Here is a 25,299-nt window from a genome sequence, read left to right on the forward strand (position 1 = left end):
TGAATCAGGGTCGTACGTCAATTGGACATTTAAAATGTTTTTTTATTTAGTCATTTAGAAGAAGAGTTATATATGCAGCAACCTCCATGATATGTTACTCAGGGGGAGACACATAAAGTATGTAGACTTAAGAAGGTGATTTATGGGTTGAAAAGTTCAACCACGTTGTGTTATCTATGGGGTTCTTGAGGAGTCATTGTGACCACTCCTTGTTTGTGATGAAGAAGTCCTCTGGAATTGAGGTGCTTTTGGTTTATATAGATGACATTATATTATCAGGGAGTAATATTTCTGGTATAGAGGATACCAAGTCTCATTTGTCTGCACATTTTCAAACTAAAGACTTAGGACCGTTGAAATACTTTATGGGCATTGAATTGGCGAAAAGTAAAGAAGGCATTGTGTGATATAACGTAAGTATGTCACAGATATGCTTCAAGAGTATGGTTTATTGGGAGTCAAGTTAGCTGATACCAAAAGGAAGTGGGACATAATCTCCATGATGAACATAGTGATGAATTAAATGACAAAACACAATAACGGAGGTTAGTGGGAAAATTGCTTTATGCAATAGTTACTAGACCTGACATTTCTTTTGCAGTAAGTATAATGAGCCAATTTATAGAATGTCTTCGAAAAGTACACTTGGAAGTTGCACAAAGAATTTTGAGATATTTGAAAGGAACACCAGAAAAAGGTTTTTTCATTAGACCTAACAATCATATGAATATAGAGGATTTCTCTGATGCAGACTATGTAGGGTCCAAAATGGACAAAGAGTGAACCTCTAGAAATTGTGTCTTCCTAGGAGGAAATTTAGTTTGTTGGCGAAGTAAAAAACAGAATGTTGTAGCCCGGTCTAGTCCAGAAGTTGAATGCAGGGCGATAGCTCACACAATGAGCGAGTTGACGTGGGTTAGGTCACTCAAGAGAGTTGGGTTTCAACCAGGATGAGTCGATGATCATGTTTTGTGATAATCAGGTTGTGATATTTATTGTTAGCAACCCGTTTTTCATTAAATGAATAAACATATAGAAGTGGATTACCACTTCATATGAGATACACTGAAGGAAAAAGGAGGCAGTAACTTTGTTTGTTCGGTCTGAAGATCAGTTGGGAAATATCTTCACCCAGGCCCTTGGCAAATGAGAATTTATATCATTCTGCAACAAAGCTAGAATTCCTAGATATATACACTCTATCTTTAGGGGGAGTGTAAAAATACATACAAGGGTATTTTGGGCATTTTAATCTCTAGGGATATTTTAGTTATTTTACCACTTTAGTAATTAATTTTTTTATATAATATTATTTTGTATGTTAAATTATATCAGGGGTTAAATTTTTACGTACATAGGATATTTAGTTGGAAAGATAAAGAGATTAAAGTTTATTAAGTATATAGGAGTATTTTTGTAATTTACAACTCAAAATACTTATAAATAGTCTAGAAATTCGTTCACAGTTTCCAACGATGCCATTTAGGCTATTTAGAAAGCTCTTCTTCTCTTTTATCTTTTTTTCTCTCAATTTTCTCGTTTTCCTTCTCCCAAGTCTTTATTTTTACACATATAAAGCCTTCTGTTCAAATCCCCTTGTGTTGTGCATTTCTGTGCGAAGTTTATTGCTGCTCCCCCTTCCCTTAAAATGGTGCAGGGAAAGGGGAGGAGGGAGTACCCTTTACCCAAGGGGAAAAGGATGGAAGCAGATTTGTCATCTCCTTCCGTCTATCACATGAGATAGCTAGTAGCCTCACTCTTTGGATAAACTACAAATTTACTGATCCAACTGGACTCAGCAGAACTTACAGGTGCAACTTCGACATGAATCGAAGACCTCAATTAAAAGAGAAAACCCAAATAAATTATCAAATATACCAATATCACAAATCCAGAATTAGTACAAGCCCCAGTAAATTTCGTCTATCCCAACTGTATTAAAATACCCTAAAAATTACTCTTCATAATATACTTGGTCATGTTTCACCAACAGGGGCAGACACTTGCAGAGTTAAAACGAGTTAAAAGTTGTTTTAGCTCTCAGTGCAGTAACAAAACTAAAAAACATGTTAACTAGACCTGATCCCTCTAATTCAGCTGTACATAAATTCCTCGACCAAATCATCCAATTTGGCCTAGACCTGTTCCTACACGGATCAATGCTAAATAAACAGCTTTCAATGTCTGTTCATAGTTCATCATTTTTCACTACAATGTCTATTGTGATGATTTGTCAGAACAACTCCCTTGCTTTCCCCGGAAGCATGAACCAGTGAAACAACATAATCAGAAATATAAAAGGGGCTCAATGACCTTGATTTTCCTCTATTCTCAAGGAAGCTATACAATCAAGATGGTTTTTAGTTTTTGTCTCTTGTGTGGATTTCACAATAACATTTTGTAATAATATATTTCATACAGTAATACAAGACAAAAACAAGGAGTAACACTCATGGTATATACATGGATCCTGTTCAAGTACAATCTACACTCACTTAGTATAAGGGACTGCTCTACTTTTTCTCCTTCAAAACCTCAAAGATCCAGCAGAGAAAGCAGGATCTAATTTAATCTCTTATCATGTTGAAGGAGAACTTGGACAGTAGTTGAGGGATTCCCGCGATGATCGGACCGTATGTCTGCAAAGTCAGATAACATTGTGAAGGCTAAGTTTGGGGACCTTAACCAAGGGAATTGATCTGGTAGTCTCATCTGTTTCCACTGTTTAGTGTAATTGAGTAGCATATCAAAGTGATATGGAATGCTCACACCTAGACTCCACAATTTGGTGGGTTCTCCTGTATAGAGATTGAAGTTGAGAGAGGAAATCAACATTTCACACTCAGCTCCTATCCATGTGGAGACCCATCAATAAGTGGATCCAAGCGTCCAATGAAGTGTATCCAGCATTAGAGACCGAAGAGAACTTCATCAGTCTCTACAATGTAGGAGACCCTCGATAAATCAGGGAAAAAAACAAACTAGTACAGTGCTAGCAATATTTTTTACCTTATGATTGCCATGAATCTGGCATAGTGGAATTGCAAGCAATTTCAGATTTCTTGGAACAACAAATTGCTGGCTCCTAGGCAATCGAACAAGGAAAAGTTTTGTGCACTCCTATAAAAAAAACCACATAAATGCTGTAATTTTTTCAAGGACACATAAGAAAAACAGTACTGATCAACTACCTTAGGCCTTTCTGTATTAGAGCGCAAATATGGATATTGCAGCGTTTCAAAATCAGAACGCCACCACATTCCAAGGCATTCTCCTATCTGCACATTGAAAAGCAAAATATTTACTTCTCTTCTATAATACGATATTTAATAGTAAAAGAAATAAGCTGTACTACATGCATGATAGGAGTTGTAACCTGCCAATCCACCTCGTTGGTTTGATCATCAACAGAGAGCTTGCTTGTAAGTTTGCGTTTCAGTCCATCGATCTCTAAAAGAAGGTTTGATTCAGTTTGTTAAACTGTGACCAAAGATATTTATATCTCAGTTTACGCTGAATTTTTTTATCAGATCACAACAACTACATGCCTCACTTTTGTTGCCCACACAGCCTTCCATCTATTTCATGATCAAGAAGGTGATATAGCTGAGGAAGGACCAAAACAAGATCGACAGACACAAGTCCTTTCCACTAAAATAAGAAATAACAGAATGTTGTGTGGCTAACGAAAATGTGGCATGCGAACTTGCTCCTTTTTCCTTGTTAAGACTTCAGAAATTTCCACACATCCAATTCTTGGAGCATTAGTTAGATAACTGCAGCATAAACCTCGCTTGAAATAAATTGTCGCTATAAATTAAAGAGGTGATTATTGGTTCATGCACATGACAGCTTGATAGTGTGTTCGATAGTCACCCAATTCTATTTGTAACTAAATTATCCTGTGGTAGCTCTTCTTCTAATGGCCATGCAAGCATATGTTCAAGGTAGTTTTTATCAATACTCAAAAATTAAAAAAAAAATCAGAAGATGGAGGAAATTTATAATATACCTGATTCACCGGGTCTTAAGCGGCCACCTGGAAGCTTAAAGAATGAGTTCCGTACTTGGAGCAGTAAGACATGAGGGTGCCGGAACAATTCCACCTATTTTAACACAAACTAATGGATCTGTTAAAGGAACTGCATAAAATGGCTAGCACAATAGTAGAATATAAAATAGATGCCACAAAGCCGATTACATATGTCCGGAGATAAAACTATCAATGACAATATGGAATTTAAACAAATAACTCAAATGGTATCCACCATTTTGCCAGCCATATTATGTTGAGTTTCTGGTAATGAATCTTATCACTGGACTATTTAGGATTCGCTCAAGCTGCTGATAGCAATAAAGACTTCTTCTCGTCTTTCCATCAGTCAGTATAACAACTTAATGATGAACCATGAACATGTAAATTAGCTGGGCAATAACTAAAACACTAAAAGCAATAGCTCAGGTCCAAGAATATTTTTTATTAGGCATGAAAGCACACCTCTTCTACCATGTAGCTAAGTTACTTCAAACTGCATTAAGGTAACTCTAATGGTTAGATGGAAACACTACTACTCTATCTTCGATAAGCAAGACAGATTCACATGAAGATTGAGCTAGTTCATCATCAAAAACATCCTCGCCCCAACGTCAGAAAGAAACTTTAGAAACATCAGGAGTTAAAAATGCTATCTATCAGTTCACTGTAATGGTACTTTGTAATTTTTTTAGCTCCATAAAACATCTATGGACACAACCATTCCCCATATAGACTTTCTACATTATTATACTGAAACATTAGCAAACAATGGTCTGAGATAGACTACAGATCGGAGAAGGTAATCCAAGTTGAGCTATCTTTATCCACAATACCCAAGAAGATAAAAATCGAATCATGACAAAATCATGGAAAACCAACATAAAAAAGACAATTCTCGACTTTAAATCTGAACGACTTTATCATTTTTAATCCCTCTCAATAACAAAAGATTAATATGAAAATAATTTTTATAAATTTAGTAAATGCCATAGTCATAATTACAACGAGGAAGTAGAATAAGAGACTGATTCTGACCAGAAGAACTCCTTCCACGCAAGTCCTCATCCCATGCGCCGCATAGCTGATGCACAGAAACAAAAAATACGACTTTAATCATAAAAAAAAGAGTTCAAGACAGTAAAACAGAAATGAACCATACTCTAACTTCCCATAATCCCACGTGGGTCCCAAGACAGACCATCTCAGCAATCCAATCACCTAGTGTCCCCTTAATAACAACCCAAAACCATTCTTCGTCGTCCCGCAAGGTAAACTGGTCCCCCCTCCCCCGCCCTAAAAAAAAGGTCTACAACTGAAAACTGCACACCAGCTATTTGAATAAATGCTGCAGTACAACTACAAACAATAACAGCAACAAAAAGCTGTCAATATCCCAACACTTACTTAGCTTTCATTCTCTGAACCCTTTCAGATAAGTTCTCCTCTCTACCAGGGGCCGCATCTTTCGCGCCAAAGTAGTATTGATTCAAAGGGTAGATATCCACAACGTCCCTAACCATGTCAGCCTCGTAAGAATCGTTCCCGTTCCCGTTCTCGTTCTCCATATTTCCCTAGCACTTCTTCTTCTTCTTGTTCACCTTCTCCGGAAGAAAGAATCCAAGTGCCGATCCTTTTCCGTTCTGTTTATTTTACGGGGCAATTGATCTGATAGATCGATATCCTTTTTTGGAGGACAGGTTCTCTCGTTGGACGTGGATTCGAAGGTTGAAAAGTAGAGCAGGAAAATGAGAACGTGTCAGCGAGTTGGATCGTTTCGGTCCGAATGTCGGTGGTTGTCGGCTTTTAAGAATTCAGATGGGAGTCGTTGGCGCTATCCATGCTGTCTGCCACACGGGCCTCTACGCCATAGCCACGCAGGCTCCGAAACCCAAAGATCTTCAGCCATCGGGTTAAAGGAGCTTAATCTTACTAAAGTTTTGCTAATTTTAAAATTATTTTTTAAACTAAATATAAAATTATTTTCATTATTTTTAATGATAAAAAATAAATATCCCATAATAACATTAAAAAATAAAAATAAAAAAGAAAAAATAAAAAATAAACGATGATTTTATAAACGAGATTAATCCCTCGATGAGTAAGACTCTTTCACGTAAAAAAAATCATAAAAAATGAATCGATTCACGATTTTTTATGAAATCATACAAGGGGATAAAGATTTAGATTTACTCAAACAATAAATATTACCGCCTCTAAATCACTAAATGAGATTATTAGAAGCTTTACGTGTAACACCGATCGATTTGCCCTAAAAAAATCAAATATAATGAGGTATATATTGTATTATATCGACATACTCAAACTCGACACATTGACATGTTCATTTTGATCCTAAAGGAATAATTTGATTCAAGATTGGACAATATGACAAATAATCTAATAATTTCACCCACTCCAACCCAATTATTCATACAATTATTGACATTTTGGCTCTTAGTTTCCTTCCTCTATCTTATTGGCTCTATACCCTCTATAAAAATATGTTTGCTCATATTATGTTCATGTTAAGAAAAAAAAAATTAAATATTTCATAAAGTGCTTATAATGGTCCTTAAATTAAAATATCGAGATCGTTCAGGGTTGTAAATGAAATTAAGTATAAATTAGTTTTCTACTACAAGATCGATCATTTACGTAAGCTTGATTATATACTCGTAGATCTGACAAAAAATATATAAAATTAAAATAAAAAATAAAAAAATCTTAATCAATTGTCACCACCTTTCTCTACCCATTTTTAATGCCTTAAAATAAAGTTGGTGACAGATTTTCAAAATCCGTTGAAATATTAATTTAATTTAATTAATTAATTATGCAATTGACAACTACATGTCCCCTTACGCCAACTTTTTTCTTTCCCCCAAGCACGGCTCCTAACTCGTGCGTCAAGCCAAAGCCAAGGCTCACGCTAAATCGCTTCGTCGATTCCACTTCTCTTTTATACGCGGGCCCGGTTTTACGTAAACGGCACGGTCACGTCTCACTCCCTGGAAAGCCAATTGAAATGATTTTCTATATACGGTTAGGATTCACTCATGCTTGCGGGACCCGTCAGATTCTAGATTCCTTTGGGTCCAGGAATCCTTTTATTATATGAACCGAGCCAACCGGCGTGCCACGAACTCACTGGGAATTATAGCATAACCGGGTCCGGTCTCTACTAAATATAAGGAAATTAGTTATTTGTTAATTTATTTAATATATTTTTTATAATTTTAAAATAAAAAATTGTCCATATAAAATATTTTATTATATAATTAAAAAATAATTTAAGTTATTTTTGTTTTCGTAAGGGATTAGAAAGGATCCTAAACAACGGGTACTGGTCCGTACTCTCTTATCAGTCCAACATGAATCGAACCGGGTCAGGAAGAGTCCAGGCTCCCTCACGGGTGGGAGCCAACCCAAACCCGGGACAAGAAGCCGCTATAGCGTGGCGCGAGCAACATCACCAACTCATGTCTGTACGGATGTCAATTTGGTAATCTCCAGAGAGCGGCGCCGGCACGAGTCGGCACAAATGGAAAATCAACTGGGAAGACGGAGGAGAAAGCGGAGGGGATGAGCCGTGAGAATTCAGAAAGCAACAACCGGGTGGCCCGCTGCTTGCCTACCTCGACGCTGCCTTCACGAATTGAAAATTGCATCAAAATTCATATCATTATTTCACTGGAAGTGATTACGCAAATATAATTTAAGAAGGCTCTATCGAGACAACGAGCGTTTTTTTTGTCCTTTGGCTACGGCTTCCTCCCCTCTCCCCCAAGGCAAGTCTCTCCTTCTCCCTCTCTCTCTTTCAGTTGTCTTTTACGTTCCGTTGCGTCGACTCCTTGTTATTGTGACTGGTCATTTCATCAGTTTGTATTTTTATTCTTGTATTCATTGCTTCCTTTTCGGGAAGAGTTAAGCATGGGTCGGTTGCTGGGAGACGTCAATAAATAAATAAAGCGGTGGAGCTGCTTGTGAGTTTTCGTGCTTGGGGTGCGTTTTTTGTGGGATTTTGCGAGGACCCATGAATGAATTTTGTTTGTGAGAGGAAGCGGTGATCGGAATTCAGCGTTGGATCGGGTCACCGTTTCTGAATTTGGATAGTTGTGCGTGTTTGGGTTGCGTTGGTTGTGGTGGATTTTTTTGGTGTCTGCGTTTCTTTGTAAGTGGTATGTATAAAGTCTAAATTTTGTGGCTTCATGATTCAAGTTTTTGGTGTCTCATTAGTTTGAGGTTCTGTTTTACAATTCCTTTTCCCAAAGGTGGATCTTTTATGGTTGCTGTCACGGTTCGGGCTTATGAATGAATTCTCTGTATGTTTGTGTTTGAACTGGCTAATACGATCTCTGATGCAATGTCAAAATTTAAGCAAAGGCTGACAGTTAATATTTTGAAAAATATCACGGAAAATATTACCTCTCGGTTGTCATTATTCAAACTGTGGCCTTGATACTCACCGGTGCATCCTGGAGAGATGATGATCGAGGAGGAATATCTTTATACTAGAAACATGATCATGGATTCTTTATGATGTCATAGATTTCATCTATGTTTATGAAACAGCTTGGAAGATTTCATTGTCTCTAATAAAAGTTGTAGATAGTGAATGTGATAGTTTGATACTCAGCAACTGATCTCTCTTTATAAAGGGGCTCTCTTCCTGATTTTGGTTATTATGGGAGTAGTATTAGTTATGGGGAACCGTTTTGCATTTTGAGATGTATATTAATCCTTTCTGAGCCTCAAGTTATTGCAAAGCGTGGAGAAAAAAATGTGATTATCTCATTTTTAAGATGAAAATATAAAATTGAATAATAGATTTTGATTTTTACTACCGAAGAGCATACATGTAGTATTTTCTTATTCAAATGTTGTTAGACATGATAGCAAAATAAAAAATGGGAATGTGAGAGAGAAAAGGCTGAGCTGATTCTTTCTGCCACCTGTCTAAGTCCCTTTATGGCCATTTTATTGATAGAGTTTGATTACAAAAATACAGTTTGCACTAGGAAACTAGTTAGGACTCCCAAAGATAATTAAATTTTAATATGACACAACCTTCTGTATATACAGGCAAACATTTAATTGAGTTCTAATACTCCATCCAATTTTAGATTTTTAATAACTTCAACATCGCCTCAAGCTGGCCCATATGGGTCATAGATGTGCACCTTGCCACAATGGGATGTGTGTTGATCCTTGCTGGCCCTCAAATTATTGCACATGTGAAAGAAAAAAAAATGTCCCATTTCTACTATGAAACAAAATTGTAAGAAATTTTTGAGGTTTCAAATCTTCTAATGCATATGAGAAGATAATATTTCCATAGTTAAATATGACCAATATGCTCATCTTGTTCCTAATTCACACAATGAGCCACAAGGGGAGACATTCATTTTGCTTTAGCAAAAAGTTGGCAGTTTTATCTTTCCCCTGTTCAAGTGACCTTAAATAACATTTGGATCCATTCATCATTTCATGAATTTCTTGTATTTCACTCTTTAGTCATAATTTTAAGAGTGAAATTCAATTCAATTTTATGCATTTTTTATTTTTTTGAGTTTTATATGATATGTATCAAGTTATATTTGCAATTAATTTAACCAGGGTCTAGGAGGGCTGTGGAAGAGCTGCAGGACCTTCAAAAATCAATACTGCAGCATTGCCTGAAATGGAACAGGGTGCGCAATCTTCTTTTGCCCATGATGTTCTTCTTTATTTTTATGGTTCTTTAATTTGGGAAAACCATCTTATTCCTTGTGGATTATTTGTTAGTTTTGCTCTAAGGATGAAAAAATACAACACATCTACTGTACTGCAAACCCCATAAAATTCCATCATGGCTTATTTGTGCAATAAAATTATGTTCCAAGATGTTTTCCAACACATCTACTGTATTGCAAACTGGTATTTTTCAAAGGATATATTAAGACAGCCTTATTATAAACCCAGAAGCTATTTCCTGATACTATTGCTATATTATGCTGCTCAATATGGCTTTTCACATGAATTTGCCTGACATCATTTTTCAGTGACCAGGTTGTGCAGAAGATATTTCCATTCCTTGCCACCTGAGTAAAGCTTATTCACTGGCATCTAATATTTCCATTCATAATGTTTCTGTTTTCTATGCCCTCTACTTCTTAACTGTCACTGATCCTGGATTATAGAACTTCCATTCACGAATAATGGTTCAGCATTTCCATCATATTATTCAGCCTACTTTTGTCAATGTAGTAATAATATCTTTGAGTGGTGAGATCTAATTTTCTGATTAGGTTTTTGGTAGAAACAGAAGAGCATGCTACATTTCATGTTCAGTAGCAGAAAATGCTATTATGATTAAGAAGTAAAGAAATGGGAAGCAAAGTATTTTCATTTAGTTCATAATTTTTTTTTTTTATTGTTGTTCATAATTTATATTGTCATAAAATTGAATGTCAAATTCTGGTTTCTGGTTTCCATTTACAAGTACATTCAATTCTTTGTTCTTGTTTGTTGATATAGAACAAGCCTTGGGGAGCAAGGACACTGATATAACATACCCCCTCATAAGAGATCCAGAAGAGTTTCAAGGAGGAATATATGACAAGCCCCTCCCATGCTTTGGCTGTGGACTAGGATGGTTCTCGTGAGTCTCTCTCTCTCTTTCTTTCTCTCTCTCTCTCATCCCTGTAGCTGCATTTGAGCCTCTGATATGCTGCACCATACCTGTACAGGTTTCTTTTAGGATTTGCCTTCCCATTGATGTGGTACTATGCTACAATTCTCTACTTTGGAAACTACTACCGCAAGGATCCAAGAGAAAGAGCAGGCCTTGCTGCATGTGCAATTGCTGTGAGTACTATCTTATCTGTTGCACCTTCATACATCTCTATAGCACACTAAAGATGAAAAGCAAGGATGACTGGGTCTATTGCTGTTAGTTATCTGTCAGCTGAATAGAAACAAAAATAATGGATGTCATATTCTTTGCTTCACATCAACTTTTTTTTATCATATCCTAACCCCTAAAATGAGGAAGCAGTGACTTTTTTGTTTGGTTGGAATATGCTGTTCTGTCACGACCAAATATCACCCTAACAGTCCAACAGAAATTAATTTCAGTTCTCATTATTTAGAATTATTAGGGTTCCTCACCCAATGGACTGAACTCGTTGCTGAGAGGTTGCAGTTCATCTGCTTCTATGATGTCAGTCTCACAGGTTCTCCTCTCTTTGGATGTTATATGTCATGTGATTTCTAGTTTCTAACTAAAAGGTACTTCTTGATGCATGAAATTGGTGGAACTATAAACTCACACCATAATTCAGAAGAAAACAATCAAAGGAATTGATAAAATCACAAAAATGTGTACAAATCATAGTAAATTAGGAAATAAAGGTGTGAAAAAACTAGCTAATGTGATATTAATCAGAGCAATGCTCCATGTAGTGATTCTAGGAATTATAATGGACTATAGGTCAGCAAATAATATAGTGAAATTCTAAAAGCACTTCATTCAAATGGTCAAATACTTTATATTCTAATGGACTGGTGGCAGACAGAATCTCTCTCTCTCTCTCTTTCTTCATTTTAAGATTATGGATTCCCGGTCAATGTGGAATATTTTTGCTTTTCTTTTCTTTGCAATGTATGTCCTTCCATCAAAAGATCACTAATTGATGCAAAGCCTTGATCTTATAATATTGCTCAAAGATTCTTCTGACATTGAGAACCATTTTTAGCTCTTCTGAACTCAATGACACGAATAAGAAATTTAACTCTGCTTTCAGAGCATTACTAGTACATTTCATGGTTTTAATGTGATTGCATTTCATTTAAAAAAAAAAAGGTGATTGCATTTTCAGTTCTAGTTGATATGATCTTAAAATTGTTAGCGTTCTTCTACTGTCAAGACTAGCCCTCTGAATTAACAAATAAAAATGAAACAGGTAAATACTGTCCAAAATACCCAGAAAAGAAGAAGAAGAAAGAAAGTCCTCCAGAGAGTTGTGCTACTTTTGGTTCATTATTTGCTGTTTATCTTAAACACTAATCAACAACTGTAAAAATACTAACATAAGGGGTGAGAAAATGCAATGCTTTCAGATCCTGTGGGACAAGGAATCTGCTACATTTTTTGTTGTTGGCAATTCAAAGCTAATCAAACCGGATTTCCCGTGTAGTTTCTCATATCTCTTGCTAAGAGAAGGATGTTTTGCAGGCCTTGATATGCTCAGTGGTGGTGTTGATAACAGTTGCTGCAATTGTATTCTGAATCATTGGTGGAGGCGGGCTGTAAATCTTGTACACTATTAAGCTTCTGGAGAAAGAACTCAACAGGCACAGGTCTTCTTCTTATGTACAAAATACCAAAAATTGAAGAACAAGAGCAGTTAATATGTATTTTGTGCAGAGACTTTGTTTAATGCGACAGATCACTGATCTCATTGTGGGCATGCGGAAGTGGCCCAGAGCTCCAAATATTGAACATTATCAAGGAACTTTACAAGCTGATTTCCTTTTGTCATATGTAAATATGGTTTTTTGAACTGCTTCCTTGCAAGTGAGTGAGTAGGCTTGATGTGTTGTGCCCAGCATTGGGCATTGTTTGAAAATATATTTTTCTGCAAATTTTATTCCATTCAATCGTCAAACATTGAAACGGGAGGCATTTTTATAGGATTAATCGACTTCACTGGCTTCCCAAAAGTCGTCTGGGTTAGGGATTGAGTTCTTCAGCAACTATCATTATACAGTGACATACCCTTGGAAGAAAATGACATACCCTTAGCTTTTTTTTTTTTTTTTCCTCTTTTCCATGGGTTCCAAACAAATCCTTAGCTTTCAAATAAAAAAGTAAAATACAGTCAATCAATAAAAAAAATAAAAAATTGCAATGCCTGCCACCAATGCATGCCTCATTATGTGCTGAATAGCCAAGAAGCGGTGTAGGTTTGGCTCATATATTTCTTAAATAAGTGCTTAATATTATCAGACATGTCGAATATCCTTGTCAAGAACGGAAGAAATGGGATCATATGAGCAGCAGTTACTCCCACCAAGCTTTTCTTATCCCCCCAAAAGGAAACCTCGAGGAGAATCATTGTTGTTCAACTTGTCTATGACAGAAGCGTGGGCTCCTGAAGTGGAATATCCAGTTCCAAAGGATGAAATGAGGAACAGTGATAGACCACTAACAGTGACGGCCAGTTTCGAAAATTAGATGGCTTAGGATACCAGGATTCTTATGAAGATGCTAAGCGAACAAGCTTCTTATCAAGAATAAATCGAGAGCTTGATTCTATCTGCACCATAAAAAAAGTGAAATATGAACAAGGCTTTTCTGCTTCAAAGAAAGATATAAGTTTGTCTTTGTACATTCTACTTACCTTGTGCATCAGAGTGTCCGAAACTTCACCCTCATCATGGGTCACCCCTGACTCCTGTAAAGATTTCTGGACAAGCTTCTGAAGCTTTTTTACCTTCAGAGCATTCTCTGGATCCTGCATGCATGGAATGACAAAATAAGCATTAATCAAGGCCAATAATGGATTTCATAAAAAAAAAGGCCAATCATGGTGTTATACAAGAACATGTGTAAGCACTCTGACCAACTAACTGGGGACCTTTTACTATGTTGCATAGAACAACTTTGCCGGTTGATGGTAAGGTGAATCATATCCTAGACCCGAATCATCCTGTTGCCAAGAACTTTGTTCTCGAGTAGCAACTACGTATCCCTGTCAATCTTAATCGTACTTGTGATAACTTGAGTAATCCATATGGTCATATGCCCATATATACCCAAGTGTTCCAGTAAAACCTTAGTGCTTTGTCAAAAAGAGTATTGACCTAAGCTGGCATGGTGCACTTTGCAGTAAACTAGAGATCGGATTATGTGCTGTTATGCAGTTTGTTGGATTATCGTTCTTGAAATGGTAATGCTAATTTTGTTCACACTTGATCATTTTGATGAATGTTAGAATACTGTTAATAGTTATAAGCAAATCTTTTAGACTTTCCCATTAGAAGCAAGATTTGATAATCTTAGAGGTTTTTCTATATAATCTGAAACAAGAGAATGGTATAATGAATTATTGAAATGGCACGCACTGGCTTTTGACCAATAGTAACTTGAAGTTTTCGATGTGACAAATTTTCTTCTTGAAAAATGCAGCAGCAGCAACAGAATAAAGTTTAATCTTTTGTGATATGGTACTCACAGATTTTAAAATTGAAGAAATAAGCTTCTTCCACTTGATTTTCTTCTTTGTTTGACCATCAACAGCAGGTGTATCCGTAGATTTCTGCTTCTTCTGTGAACCCTCAGACCCTTTTTCTGCTCGAATGACCTCACCATTGCCCTCACGCTCTGATGCATTTAGTTTTCTTTTTTGCTTTGACTGAATTTCTTTCTCCACTTCCGAGCTAGATATAATAGTTTCTTTTTGCTGAAAGACTCCATTAGGTTCATCCACCTTCTCCACGTCATCATCTTTCCTTATTTCGCCATTTTGACTGCCAAGAACAGAAGCAGTTTCCTTTTGTATAGATTCTTCTGCCTCATTAACTGACTCTTTATTAGCCTTATGGAAAACTCGGGCCTTTGCTCTATGTTTCTTGCCTTCAGCATGGAGCAGCAATGTCTGTTTACTTGTGGTAGTCGTATTACAAAGGCTGAGTAATTAAAAAAGCAATCAAAAACTAAGAAAATTAGCAACAAACACCAAGAAATGTGTAAACATCTGTCAGTTCACTACATTTTATACTAAGAAGTCAAGCCATTTATAGGACTTACCCCCCGCCCCCCAACACACACACACCAAAAAAACAAAAAAGTATACAATGACATTTTTAGCGCCCGTTTGAGCACCTAAATTCCAGTATACGATTCATTCAATCATGGATAGATCAACAAGGATAATAGGCCAAAAGAAAAAAAAAAAGCTGCCAACTTCAAACCTACCTACAAATCCAAGGGGGGCGGGAAGATAGCCCAACATTTATATCAACATCAAAATTTTGCTTGTTTTCACTTTTGGGTTTTGCTGGTGTACCATTTGAAGCCTTCGCTTGACCTTTTGGGCCATACTTTTCCTGAAAAGGAAATATAATCACAAACTTGTCTATGCATTTGGTAAATAGTAGAACAAGACTATATCTAATAGTTCTTAACAGTATCCAATTAAGGAAAAGTTATTCATAATTCATGCATTTGACTACAGCAGAGTCAAAAATTGGCTGGAGACGATGATGAAAGCATCCAGTTTCGTGGGGAAAGTCTCAAAATGCATATAGAGAAAAATAGTAGAAAGAGAAACCGAATGATTGTGGAGGAATTCTATTCAGTTGAGAACAACGAACCGCTTCAGTCATGCATTGAGTGTGACTTTGGACGCTTTGCTGAGTGAAAATTTCCCCACAGTCAATGCATGATAGCTGCATTAACAGGAAAGAAAACATTAGAAAAATACCTCTAAACCTACCAGGATCAAAGAGAACCGTAGGAGCGATGTTCCGTGACGTCATACATACACTTGCTGGCTACTTCCAATGCAATTCAAAGGTCATCAATGACAAGAAAAGATTGTAGCAGCATAAACTAGCTCCCGACATTTCACAGGTTCAGACAATGAGATAACAGGAGACAGATAAAACCAACAATAATGTAAGTATCGAAGAAACCACGGGCAAGCTAATCCGGCTAATACGAAGTTATAAGAGAAAGCAAATATCACAGATTTCGAAAAGCATCAGATAACCAGGAAGTGGGGAGGCTAAAGAGCAGGTTTTCTATTAACGTTTGGGCTGTGAAAAGCACCTTTGTCGCCGAGCAACTTCTGAAGTGATTTGGCAGCTTAGGCTTCTTCAAATTCTCACCGCAGTCCTCGCACTGAAACCAGACCATCTTTGGCTCCCTCTTTTGAGATAAAGGGGAATCACAACGCCCAAAAACCAACGCAGCACCAGGCGTATGAAAAATGAGAATCACGATAGCTTTGTTTTCTTCAATTCAATCCAACGAAAGCGAAGGGGTCGAAGCGTTTACTAGATCTCAATAGGGTTTTTCGCTCGCAGGGTTTAGAATAAAATTGTGACCTTTTTAACCAACACGGACGCCAGATGCGCAATTTGCTGACTTTCCAAACATGAGCGAGGCGAGTCCTCAAGACTCGGTTAATTCGTTTAATGCAAACAATACTCGGTTAATTCGTTTAATGCAAACAATACTCGGTGTTCACGCTGATCCGAGTTACCTCGGGTGATCCAGAGTGACTCGGATTGAGTTCTCGAACTATCGTACCGAGTTGCTATTGAGCTATTTGAGTAGAGATTGGCCTTCCCTAGTTCTTTTCCGGAAATGAATTGAAGGTTTGGTTTGGTCTCGCGCTCTTCCTTGCGCGCTTCTCTGGTTCTCTTCACAGGCGACTTCAACGGCAACAGTCGCCAGTGGAAAGAAGAGTTAACAGGGGAAGGTTTTAGATCTCCATGGCTTCTCATTCCCCTCTCGACGATGTAAGTTCTTCAACAGTATCCTTCCAAGCGTTTACTTTTTCCGTACGGATTGTCACTGATTTGTACTCCTGTGACATCTAGGAGGATGACTTCGGGGGCGATTTCCCTGGCAGCCACAACGGCAGAAGACCTAGTATAGTTCATAATTTTTGCTTGGTATCTGGGCCAGTTGTTATGTTTTTTGGGTTTTCTATTCTCTAAAAGTTGGTTGTTGCAGGAAGTAAAAGAAGTTTTGAAGATCTCGATGACGACGATGAAGATATTTTTGGTTCTAAGAAGGTACACTTTTACTTTATTTTTACCAGAGAGAGGGTAGTTTATTAAAGCACATTTTCCTTGCTGCTCTTATAATTCAAATAATTTTTTGTAAGTTGCTATGGTTCCTATTACTCCACCACCTTCAATTGAACCTTGTACTAAGGTTTGAAATCGGGAAATCGACCAATCAAATCATCTTCTAGTTCCCATGTCGCGTCTTCTCCGAGCTTCATGTCCCATTGCACAAGTATCTTGGCTCGAACATGGCTGTTATGGCGAATTTTTTATGCAGGACAGCTACCGGCTTTGGAATCAAATCATATTATCTGTCTACTTCTGTAGATTTCTCTTTCAGCCTTATATAGAAAAAAATAGCTGTATGGTCAGAGGCTGATAGAGGTGTTCTTTTTGTTGCTTGTGGAAGTTAATCCGCTTAAAATAGGTGATTCTTTTTCTGAAAGCCAAAATTTGGGAAACATTCTCGACTATATCAAGCAAGTTTGTCACACTATCACCCAGATTATACTGGGGCCGTGAGGGGTAGGGGGGGATGGGGGGAAATCTTTCAAAGAAAAAAAAAGGGTTTGAAATGCAGATGAATTTGGCTTTCTGGATTGCATTAATCATGTACTTGTTTGACCAATCAAAATTATTCATTAAGTAAACTTCTCTTGTTCGCTATGAAATGCATTGGTACTTTATGCAAATTGCAATAACTTATTATCTTCTTCTTGGATTGTGAATCAGAAGGGAGAAGGAAATGTTCCTGGTGGCGCTACTGGAATGATATTGTCTCTCCGTGAGAGGTATTTAAGATCTACAAGAAATGTAGTTTCTCTTTTATCATAAAATCATGCAAACATAAATATATTTGTCTATTCTGATTGCCATTTACTTCATATTTTTCTTGCAGCCTTCAGAACTGTAAGGATAGTCTTGCAACTTGTGGGGTATGTTGTCCTGTCAATTACTCGATATACTCTGTTTCTTACACTTTCTCGTTTTTGTATATGGCCTGACATTATGAAGAGGCTATTTTGATGTTGACCTAAGTTACTGTTTTCTTGGATGTGATGTTGACATTTTATTAAGTATTGACTTTGCTACCAATTAATACTACTCTGGAGTATAGTTGTCATGAAGACCAGGCATTCTCTAAGGATATGAAGCTTTCCATGGGAACTTTAGGGATTGGTGCTATTCTGAGGCAGGATTAGACATAAGTCCAAGAAACAAATTATGATTGTAGGTAATAACATGACTTTATGAGACATATGTCATAAGATTGAGGGAGGGACCCCCTCCCTCCATGCTGGCGTGCTTTACTTATGCATGCCAGCAGAGTTCGCTCCCCTGCCTGTAGACAGCACAAACAGAGATGCCCGGGGGGAGGGGGGGGAGGGGGGGGGGGGGGGGGGGTGAGTCTTTCTGCTGACAGTGGAGGGGCCCCTGCTTCCCATTCACACTCCAGGGGAAAGGCAAAGGGGGATTATATATATATAATTTTAGTTTTAAAATGCATTTATGAAGAACCATAAACTTTTAATGTTGAACAGATTAAACTGGAGACAACCATCTTTCTGGGTCGATGGCCATTCTGGTTTTGATAACATTTGTTTTTCGATAAAATAATGTGGCTGTCTTATTGAAGATGGAGTTGTACTTTTTTCTTTATTGTTGAAGATCTCTTTTCTCTTTCAGTGAGCCAAATTGCCTTGAATCTATAACTTCACTCTGTTATGTTAGGTTGAGTTATTGATAACTTGTGTCTGTATGCATGCACTCTTATCTTTCCCAATGTTTAATATACTTGTTTTGATTGCATATGCTAGCATTCGATTGCTATCCCATCTTATATCACATTTGTTTTGTTGAAAGTTGTTATTTTGAATGAACATATGAATTGTTTTTTCAGAACGAGCTGGAAACAGCTAAGTCAGAAATTCAAAAATGGCGCTTAGCCTTTCAAAACGAATCAGCTATACCTCCCGGCACAACTCCAGGTAGATTCCATTTAATAGTTAACTATTTTGGTTTATTCTATTGAAACTTCTTTTGTTTTCTTTTTCTGAATCTCTCTGTTACATTTATACAAGTAAGCATGCACACACATGTATATATACACACACACACACACACACATATTGTTTTGTTCATTTATTCCTGAAACTCATAATGGAATATTTGGGTGTAGAACCTGGGTTGATGTTGGATTATCTTCGGAATTTAAAATCTTCTGAGGAATCATTGAGGGAGCAGGTCGGTTGCTTTTTTGTTTTTAATTCCAGTATAAAAGTAGTTTCAGCATGATATATATATATATATATATATATATATATATATATATATATATAAAATAAAAAAGCAAATTGAAGGCATTTGTATTATAGAATTTCATGTATCCAGTTTTTCACTTTCAGCTGGAGAAAGCAAAGAAAAAGGAAGCTGCATTCATTGTGACATTTGCAAAAAGAGATCAAGAGATTGCAGAATTGAAGGTATCATGAATTTGTCTGCTGGATTGGTGAAGTTGATCATGAACAGCATACTTTATGCTTTTCCTGAAAGATCATCTTTTGCTTACCATAGAATCTTCTAACTGAATTATTTGTTGCAGTTTGTTACTTTGATTGTTATGTGAAATGTGATGTGGCATAGGATTCCTAGCATGCAATGTAAAAAGGATTTACTTTAGTGTTTTTAATATCTTTTAGTTGGACAATGTTTTTCTGTTTTAGTGCCAGTGCTTCTTGATCTTTTTTAGACCTATCTAACATGTATTTATCCTTGTTAATTTTCAGTCTGCAGTTAGGGATCTGAAGGCACAATTGAGACCACCGTCAATGCAGGTATTCTCATTTCTAGCTTATGCTCTGTATGGTGGGAATGTTAAATTTATATTATATCTACAAAAACAAAGAGAGAAAAGTGAGAAGAAGGAAGAGGATGTCACTTCTTTCTTGAAAGTGGTAAGATTTTATTGCAGAGAGAGGAAGGAATACAATGAGCCCATGTGAGCTAAAAGAAAAGGACGAGAGGAAAGATATAACAATAAGCCAAGCCCAGCCCAAGTAGCTGTTAGAGGATTAATGTTCTTAGGGAAAGGAAAGACAGGATCTATTTAACTTGTTTTGTGGGCCAGTCAATCTCTCTGTCTATAACTACTATCGTTAGAAAATCTATTGAAGGGCAATATTGTCATTTTTTACTCACTGTAAAATCCAGCAGCTACATTATCTTATTCTATATGTTTAGTTTTGCCTCTAGTCCTATTTTCATGTAATTTGAACAAGCATGTAGGGAGATATAAGAGTTTAAGTGATAAGGGGCATTACTGTAATTTAATTTCAGAACTATTATAAAAAGACTCGACCCCCAGGAAGAGCCTTTCCAGCGCTCTAATCTCTCTCCTTTTTTTCTCATTCACTCTGTCGCTCTAAAACCCTAAAAAATTCACACTTTTACAACTACAATTTGAGTATAGTGGCTATACTTAACTTCTCTTACTCTTTATCTCCATATATAATGTTCTAGTTTCTTGAAGTGATTTGTGATCTATGCTATTTTGGTGTAATTTTTGTTTGGAGTATTTGCATCCATGCCACAGAACTTTGAGAGGCAATTGTTGTAAACTTTTTTTCTTTTTTTTTAGTAAAGTGAATTTTATTCATGGTAAAAGCCAAAAAAAAAACTACAAGGTCTAGGTAAGGTGGTCTCCCTTTACAATGAGAGAGGGAGACCCCTTGCTTTGCCAAAGAATCAACTAAGAACTTAACTAATCTATGGCCATGACTCCAGGTATAATCAATTGGAGCAACAAAATCTACAATCTCATAATTCGTCTTCTAGTGGTGCCAAGGTGGTTTGGATCCCGATGAGGACCACCCATCACTACATTAGGATTGCCTCAAATCAGGAGCTTGCCATTCAGGTGTTCTCTGAAAATAAAAACTCCTCGAAGCAATACTTGAATCTCTGTTGCGGTAGAGTCCGAGATGCCTAGTACTTGTGAATTGGAAGGATGTTTCCTTCAGAATTTCAGATCACCCCTCTAATCCCTCCTTGCCCAGATTGCTCAGTGCACTTTCATCAAAGTTTAATTTCACTTGTCCAGTGGGAGGGGGAATCCATTCTGCCATGATAGCTGGTGTCATTGGAGGTGACATCTGTGCAATCAATTGCCAATTTTCTGTGATAGGAATGCTCTTAGGTCTTCAAATTTCTTCCTAGTGCTTATCTATGCTGCTATCATTCCTGATATTCAGAGTGTAATTTTATCCACCGAGGAGAACCTTCTGTTGAACCTTCTATTGTTTCTTTCTATTGCTGTCATTGGAGGTGACAGCCCACATGGAAAGTGAGCAATACAAGATGATAGGAGAGTAAACCTAGATACGGTAGGCACATGCCTTTACCTATTTGGTCGATTTTCTCAAGGTTTTTTGGGACACATACACTAAGCCCAATCTTGCCGAGAAAGTTCATCCAAACTTGCCAAGCATAGGAGCTGTGTAATAGTTTGTGATTGATGCTCTCCTCTAGATTCGACACTGCATTTCCTCTCCTTATAAGGTTATCTGCTGTGAGGATTCAGTTAAGTAGAGCACTCCACTTGAAGACAAAGGACTTTGGGCATGACCTGATAGTTTCCAGGAAATGGCTGTCCTGTGATTTGCTGTGTTATTCCAGCTTTTAAGATGGTTGTAGGCTGATGAAATGGTGAGCTTCCCACTATTGTCTTGAGTCCTGATTAGTTTGTCCTCCATATGAGTCTGGATTCTAATCCCTCCCAGGGCTGCAAGTAGGTTTCTGGCCTCTAACGCTTCCTCATCATTTAGGCCTCGCCTGAAGCAGAGGTTCGAGTTACCATTCGATCTCCAAAACTCGGTAATCAAGATGGATTGGTGAGTAAAGGATAGGCTTCTTTTTTAGGGCTGCCATCAAGACACCAATTGTCCCAGAATTTCACAATCCATCCATTCCCCACTTAATATTTTATTGCTGCAGTGAAGTGCGTATACCGATTTCCATAGAGGGGATGGTTGCCTTCTGTTCCCTCCAGCAATCCACCACCGAGAGTTCCAATTCATTTTCTTTGCCTCTGTTTGTTTCCACTCGGGTGTGGGCGATGTATTGAATATCCAAAACCACTTAAGCGGTAAGGCTTGATTCATTTCTTTGGTGCTACAGATACCCTTTACCCCTCAGCTGCTGATGTATTATAGTAAACCTTTTCATGGTATCCGTTTCAACCTATGATGAATTCTTTTAGTAGTGCTCTGGATTCAAATATTTTTTAATTAATATAAATTGTTAATTTGATTGCTATGTATAATTGCATCTTTCTTGTGACTCTGAGATTTTCTGTTCCTTCTTCTGCAATTTTTGACACTTTTCAGTCAAATTCGTGCCATTACATCTTTATGCACTGTTTGTTTATTTATTTCCTGATCATGTTTCATGCATGGTTGTTTAGACTTCTCTCTGCTAGTGACTGTTTCCTTTTTTTTTTTTCTTTTTTTGTGGTCACTGGTCTTGTATAGGCAAGGAGGTTATTGCTTGATCCAGCAATCCATGAAGAGTTTACTCGTTTAAAGGTAACCATCTGAGACATTTCAAAAAATAAGGTAACCATTTGAGTGTTACCAACGGAACAGTTGATTTATGACTTGCAACTTATGTTATGATTTTTGACTGTCAATGGCAGACATGTTTACTGATCCTGGTTCTATCTGTTTATTGTTATTTTTAGAATTTAGTTGAAGAAAAAGACAAAAAAGTGAAGGAGTTGCAAGACAACATTGCTGCAGTGAACTTTACCCCATCGAGTAAGATGGGTAAGATGCTCATGGCAAAGTGTAGGACCTTACAAGAGGAGAATGAGGAAATTGGCCAGTTGCATTCGGAAGGAAAGGTATTGTTTCTCTTAATTTTTCATTTGATCAATTAGTGGAAATAATCTTTTGCACTCTATCAAATTTGAGGAATTCAACTTTTCCTGATTAACTGATGTCTTGGAAGTGGGTTATGAAATAACCCTGGTTTGATAGTCACATTAGATATGCTGAGTGCTTATCTAGTAACTTGTTTACTGAAATGTGGCCTTGTAGATTCATGAGTTGTCGATGAAGCTTGCTCTGCAAAAATCTCAGAACGCGGAGCTGAGAACTCAATTTGAAGGTTAGTGTTGTGAATAATTAGCAGTCATGTGAGTCAGAAATAATAATTAGACTAAAGAAGGTTTTCTAGAGATTGAAAAGTTGTAAGTGTAGGAAAGATAATTAGAAAACATTTGTTTAAGTAATGCTATTCTAATGTGGAAATTGAATTTCCTTGAAGTATATCAAGAGAAGAATTGTACTATTGCATTTTACGGAATTACTAGTCCTTATCTCACTTCGTGTTATATTTTTAGCTTTTGTTCCATGTTAAAGTTTGTTTTAGGTTCATTTCAAAATGTCTTGCTGAAGTTAAGAATTCTTTGTCCAAACCACAGGACTTTTCTGACATTAGTGTATGTGAGATTATTCTTATTAACACCTTTTTTTTTTTTGAAAAGGAGTGCATTTTATTAAGCCCGAAGGCAAAAAATAAACAGACCTAAAGGGAGACCCCTTACTATGAGGGATGGAGGGTGAACCCCCTCTTTAGCTAAAGAGTCAGCAAAACAATTTACTGACTTAGGAACATGAAACCAAGAACAAATAGGGGAACAAAAGTCTTGGATTTAAAAAAAACAAGGTCACAGTTACCAAGGCGGGTGTTTCTTTCCCAAATACCAATTGCTGACAACCAACTTTCACATAGAGCATGCCCTAGAATAAGTCTCTGAAAATCCTCAATCCATGTCTCAAAGCTTGAAACTCCACAGATGTGGAGTTACTTGTACCAAGAAACCAGGCATAGGTAGTGATAACGGCACCAGAAGAATCACGAAAAACATTCCCAAAGCTGGCAGACTCCAGGCTCCGGGCTCCCAAGGGAAGAGCCATCAAAATAGAGCTTAATAGCTCCTTTGCTAGGAGGAAGCCATTCTGGAATGGCAGCAAGCTTGGGCAACATGCAACAGAGGGCCAACTGCACCCCAGAGAGCTGCCACTGATATTGCTAAAGGCATCTGGCTTATGGAGCCAGAAAATGATGTGCCCTAGAATCCTATCGGCGGTGATGGACCAGATAGTGGCTTTTCGATTGAAAACCCTTTGATTCCTCTTGAACCATCAGCCCCAAGAAATGAAAGCTAAGCAAGCCTTCATAATAATTTTGTGGAGGAAAGGAAGAAAGCACCTAGGCAGAGCCAAAGTTAGGAGGCCTTTTTTTCCTAAAAAATACCACATGATTTTTTTTACATGAATCTATTTAGGACTATTCCGACTAAAATGTACGATTTAGTATTTAATGTAGAAGAAATTCAGTTTCTTCATTTTGTACATTAATAGAAACTCACTTTCACTTTCATATGTTTTCAGGGATTGCCAGTTCGTCTATTTTTCTTTTTCATAAAATCTTCTTAGAAGTTTAGATTTCTTATATTGGTTTTACCGTCGTTGTATGTTGTCGAAACTAATCCCTTTTTCCTCTTTATTCTAAAAAATTCTTTGTAAAGGGCTTGTGTAATACTATTAGCTTGGATGTTAGGAGGGTGACTATTCTAATTGTTTTTGTTTTGCTGAACAGGACTATGTAAATACATGGAAGGATTGACAAATGATGTGGAAAAATCAAATGAGATGGTATATTATTTATCTGTGGCTTCTTTACATCTAGAATGTCTTGGCAGGTTAATTGCTCAACTCAATAATGACAAACCAGCGAGCATTTGGTGCTAAATGCTTAGCAAAAAAGAACTAGCTTTATTCTCGTAGTATCAAGAAAAGGCCCCAATTGCTGTTAGGCTTTGCAGATGCAGTGGCCTAGTTAGAAAATCTTCTGGTCTCTGAAGCGGGTTTTCTTTTAAAAATCCCCCTTTACCAAACTGAGACATGGATTGGTTTTTCAGTGTCTTGGAGTTTAAAGTTTTGCATGTTCTGTTACAGGTGCTTATTTTGCAACAAAAATTGGCCGAGAAAGATTCTGAATCGACTAAACTAAAAGGGAAGCTGGTCCAGAAAGAAGTTGCTGAAGAAGGAAAAGACTTGATTAACGATAAGAAGGCTATTGACGAAGAGGCTATGGTAGAGATAGAACTTGAAGTCTAACAATCTATCGTAAAAGGGTCCAACCGTCGTATCTTTTATCTTTTAGATGTCAAATCTGTGAATATAGTGTTTTGGTTCATTTAAGGAGAACAAACTTTCTAAAATGTACCCTTGTTTATTTTGCTGGGAGATGTGAAATTGCTTTAGTTCTTGAATGGGAGTTATTAATTATACCTGTTTACAGGAGTTTTCTTGATAACGATTACGTCAAGATTTTGATAAATGCTTTGGAGAGATCTGTCAAAACTGATAGAACCCTACTTTCTACATTTGTCAAACCCTAATAACTCTTCATTT

At 37.1% G+C, this 25,299-nt stretch overlaps 4 protein-coding genes across 5 annotated transcripts; 2 read left to right on the plus strand and 2 right to left on the minus strand.

Moving 5' to 3' along the window:
- Positions 1–2,309: 2,309 nt before the first annotated feature.
- On the minus strand, positions 2,310–5,818 carry LOC137948889 (pre-mRNA cleavage factor Im 25 kDa subunit 1). The gene is made up of 7 exons (XM_068795091.1): positions 5,441–5,818; positions 5,072–5,117; positions 4,013–4,106; positions 3,377–3,450; positions 3,192–3,278; positions 3,010–3,120; positions 2,310–2,639 (listed from the first exon to the last, which is right to left on the minus strand). The coding sequence occupies exons 1-7, from the start codon at positions 5,599–5,601 to the stop codon at positions 2,568–2,570; spliced, it is 645 nt and encodes a 214-aa protein (XP_068651192.1). The 5' UTR covers positions 5,602–5,818; the 3' UTR covers positions 2,310–2,567.
- Positions 5,819–7,544: 1,726 nt separating this feature from the next.
- LOC137948110 (large ribosomal subunit protein eL20z-like) lies at positions 7,545–12,671 on the plus strand. Of its 2 annotated transcripts, none has more exons than XM_068794058.1 (5): positions 7,545–7,824; positions 9,653–9,726; positions 10,553–10,676; positions 10,765–10,882; positions 12,252–12,671. In XM_068794058.1, the coding sequence occupies exons 2-5, from the start codon at positions 9,717–9,719 to the stop codon at positions 12,303–12,305; spliced, it is 306 nt and encodes a 101-aa protein (XP_068650159.1). In that variant the 5' UTR covers positions 7,545–7,824; positions 9,653–9,716; the 3' UTR covers positions 12,306–12,671. The 2 variants fall into 2 exon arrangements, with proteins under 2 accessions (XP_068650159.1, XP_068650160.1); XM_068794059.1 differs by lacking the exon at positions 7,545–7,824 and adding an exon at positions 8,049–8,214.
- A 33-nt stretch (positions 12,672–12,704) lies between these two features.
- On the minus strand, positions 12,705–16,089 carry LOC137948109 (UBP1-associated proteins 1C-like). Its single transcript, XM_068794057.1, has 6 exons — positions 15,852–16,089; positions 15,395–15,469; positions 14,997–15,127; positions 14,254–14,707; positions 13,420–13,533; positions 12,705–13,335 (listed from the first exon to the last, which is right to left on the minus strand). The coding sequence occupies exons 1-6, from the start codon at positions 15,936–15,938 to the stop codon at positions 13,276–13,278; spliced, it is 921 nt and encodes a 306-aa protein (XP_068650158.1). The 5' UTR covers positions 15,939–16,089; the 3' UTR covers positions 12,705–13,275.
- A 312-nt stretch (positions 16,090–16,401) lies between these two features.
- On the plus strand, positions 16,402–25,225 carry LOC137948108 (FKBP12-interacting protein of 37 kDa-like). Its single transcript, XM_068794056.1, has 14 exons — positions 16,402–16,546; positions 16,628–16,679; positions 16,764–16,825; positions 17,552–17,610; positions 17,718–17,754; positions 18,720–18,807; positions 18,999–19,063; positions 19,225–19,302; positions 19,606–19,653; positions 22,348–22,401; positions 22,557–22,718; positions 22,915–22,984; positions 24,482–24,537; positions 24,841–25,225. Exons 1-14 carry the CDS (start codon positions 16,520–16,522, stop codon positions 25,000–25,002), a joined length of 1,020 nt encoding a protein of 339 aa, XP_068650157.1. The 5' UTR covers positions 16,402–16,519; the 3' UTR covers positions 25,003–25,225.
- Positions 25,226–25,299: the final 74 nt, after the last annotated feature.

The sequence above is a fragment of the Aristolochia californica genome, unplaced genomic scaffold (assembly GCF_029961685.1).
Source record: "Aristolochia californica isolate CCGP_79_NKW_82.1479 unplaced genomic scaffold, dmAriCali1.0.hap1 SCAF_13, whole genome shotgun sequence".
NCBI classification, from domain to species: domain Eukaryota; kingdom Viridiplantae; phylum Streptophyta; class Magnoliopsida; order Piperales; family Aristolochiaceae; genus Aristolochia; species Aristolochia californica.

What these genes read in the sequence shown, in the direction of transcription:
- LOC137948109 (XM_068794057.1), bottom strand. Translation starts at nt 15,938, where the DNA reads ATGGTCTGGTTTCAGTGCGAGGACTGCGGTGAGAATTTGAAGAAGCCT. An exon ending in GAAGTTGCTCGGCGACAAAG is followed by an intron (nt 15,470 to 15,851) that starts GTGCTTTTCACA and finishes CTGTTAATGCAG; the next exon opens with CTATCATGCATTGACTGTGG. An exon ending in CGGACACTCTGATGCACAAG is followed by an intron (nt 13,336 to 13,419) that starts GTAAGTAGAATG and finishes TTTATGGTGCAG; the next exon opens with ATAGAATCAAGCTCTCGATT.
- LOC137948110 (XM_068794058.1), top strand. An exon ending in TGTGGACTAGGATGGTTCTC is followed by an intron (nt 10,677 to 10,764) that starts GTGAGTCTCTCT and finishes ATACCTGTACAG; the next exon opens with GTTTCTTTTAGGATTTGCCT. An exon ending in TTGCTGCATGTGCAATTGCT is followed by an intron (nt 10,883 to 12,251) that starts GTGAGTACTATC and finishes GATGTTTTGCAG; the next exon opens with GCCTTGATATGCTCAGTGGT.
- LOC137948889 (XM_068795091.1), bottom strand. Translation starts at nt 5,601, where the DNA reads ATGGAGAACGAGAACGGGAACGGGAACGATTCTTACGAGGCTGACATG. An exon ending in GCGTGGAAGGAGTTCTTCTG is followed by an intron (nt 4,107 to 5,071) that starts GTCAGAATCAGT and finishes GTGTTAAAATAG; the next exon opens with GTGGAATTGTTCCGGCACCC. An exon ending in CTAATACAGAAAGGCCTAAG is followed by an intron (nt 3,121 to 3,191) that starts GTAGTTGATCAG and finishes TTTTTTTTATAG; the next exon opens with GAGTGCACAAAACTTTTCCT.
- LOC137948108 (XM_068794056.1), top strand. Translation starts at nt 16,520, where the DNA reads ATGGCTTCTCATTCCCCTCTCGACGAT. An exon ending in TGAGACCACCGTCAATGCAG is followed by an intron (nt 19,654 to 22,347) that starts GTATTCTCATTT and finishes GGTCTTGTATAG; the next exon opens with GCAAGGAGGTTATTGCTTGA. An exon ending in GCTGAGAACTCAATTTGAAG is followed by an intron (nt 22,985 to 24,481) that starts GTTAGTGTTGTG and finishes TTTGCTGAACAG; the next exon opens with GACTATGTAAATACATGGAA.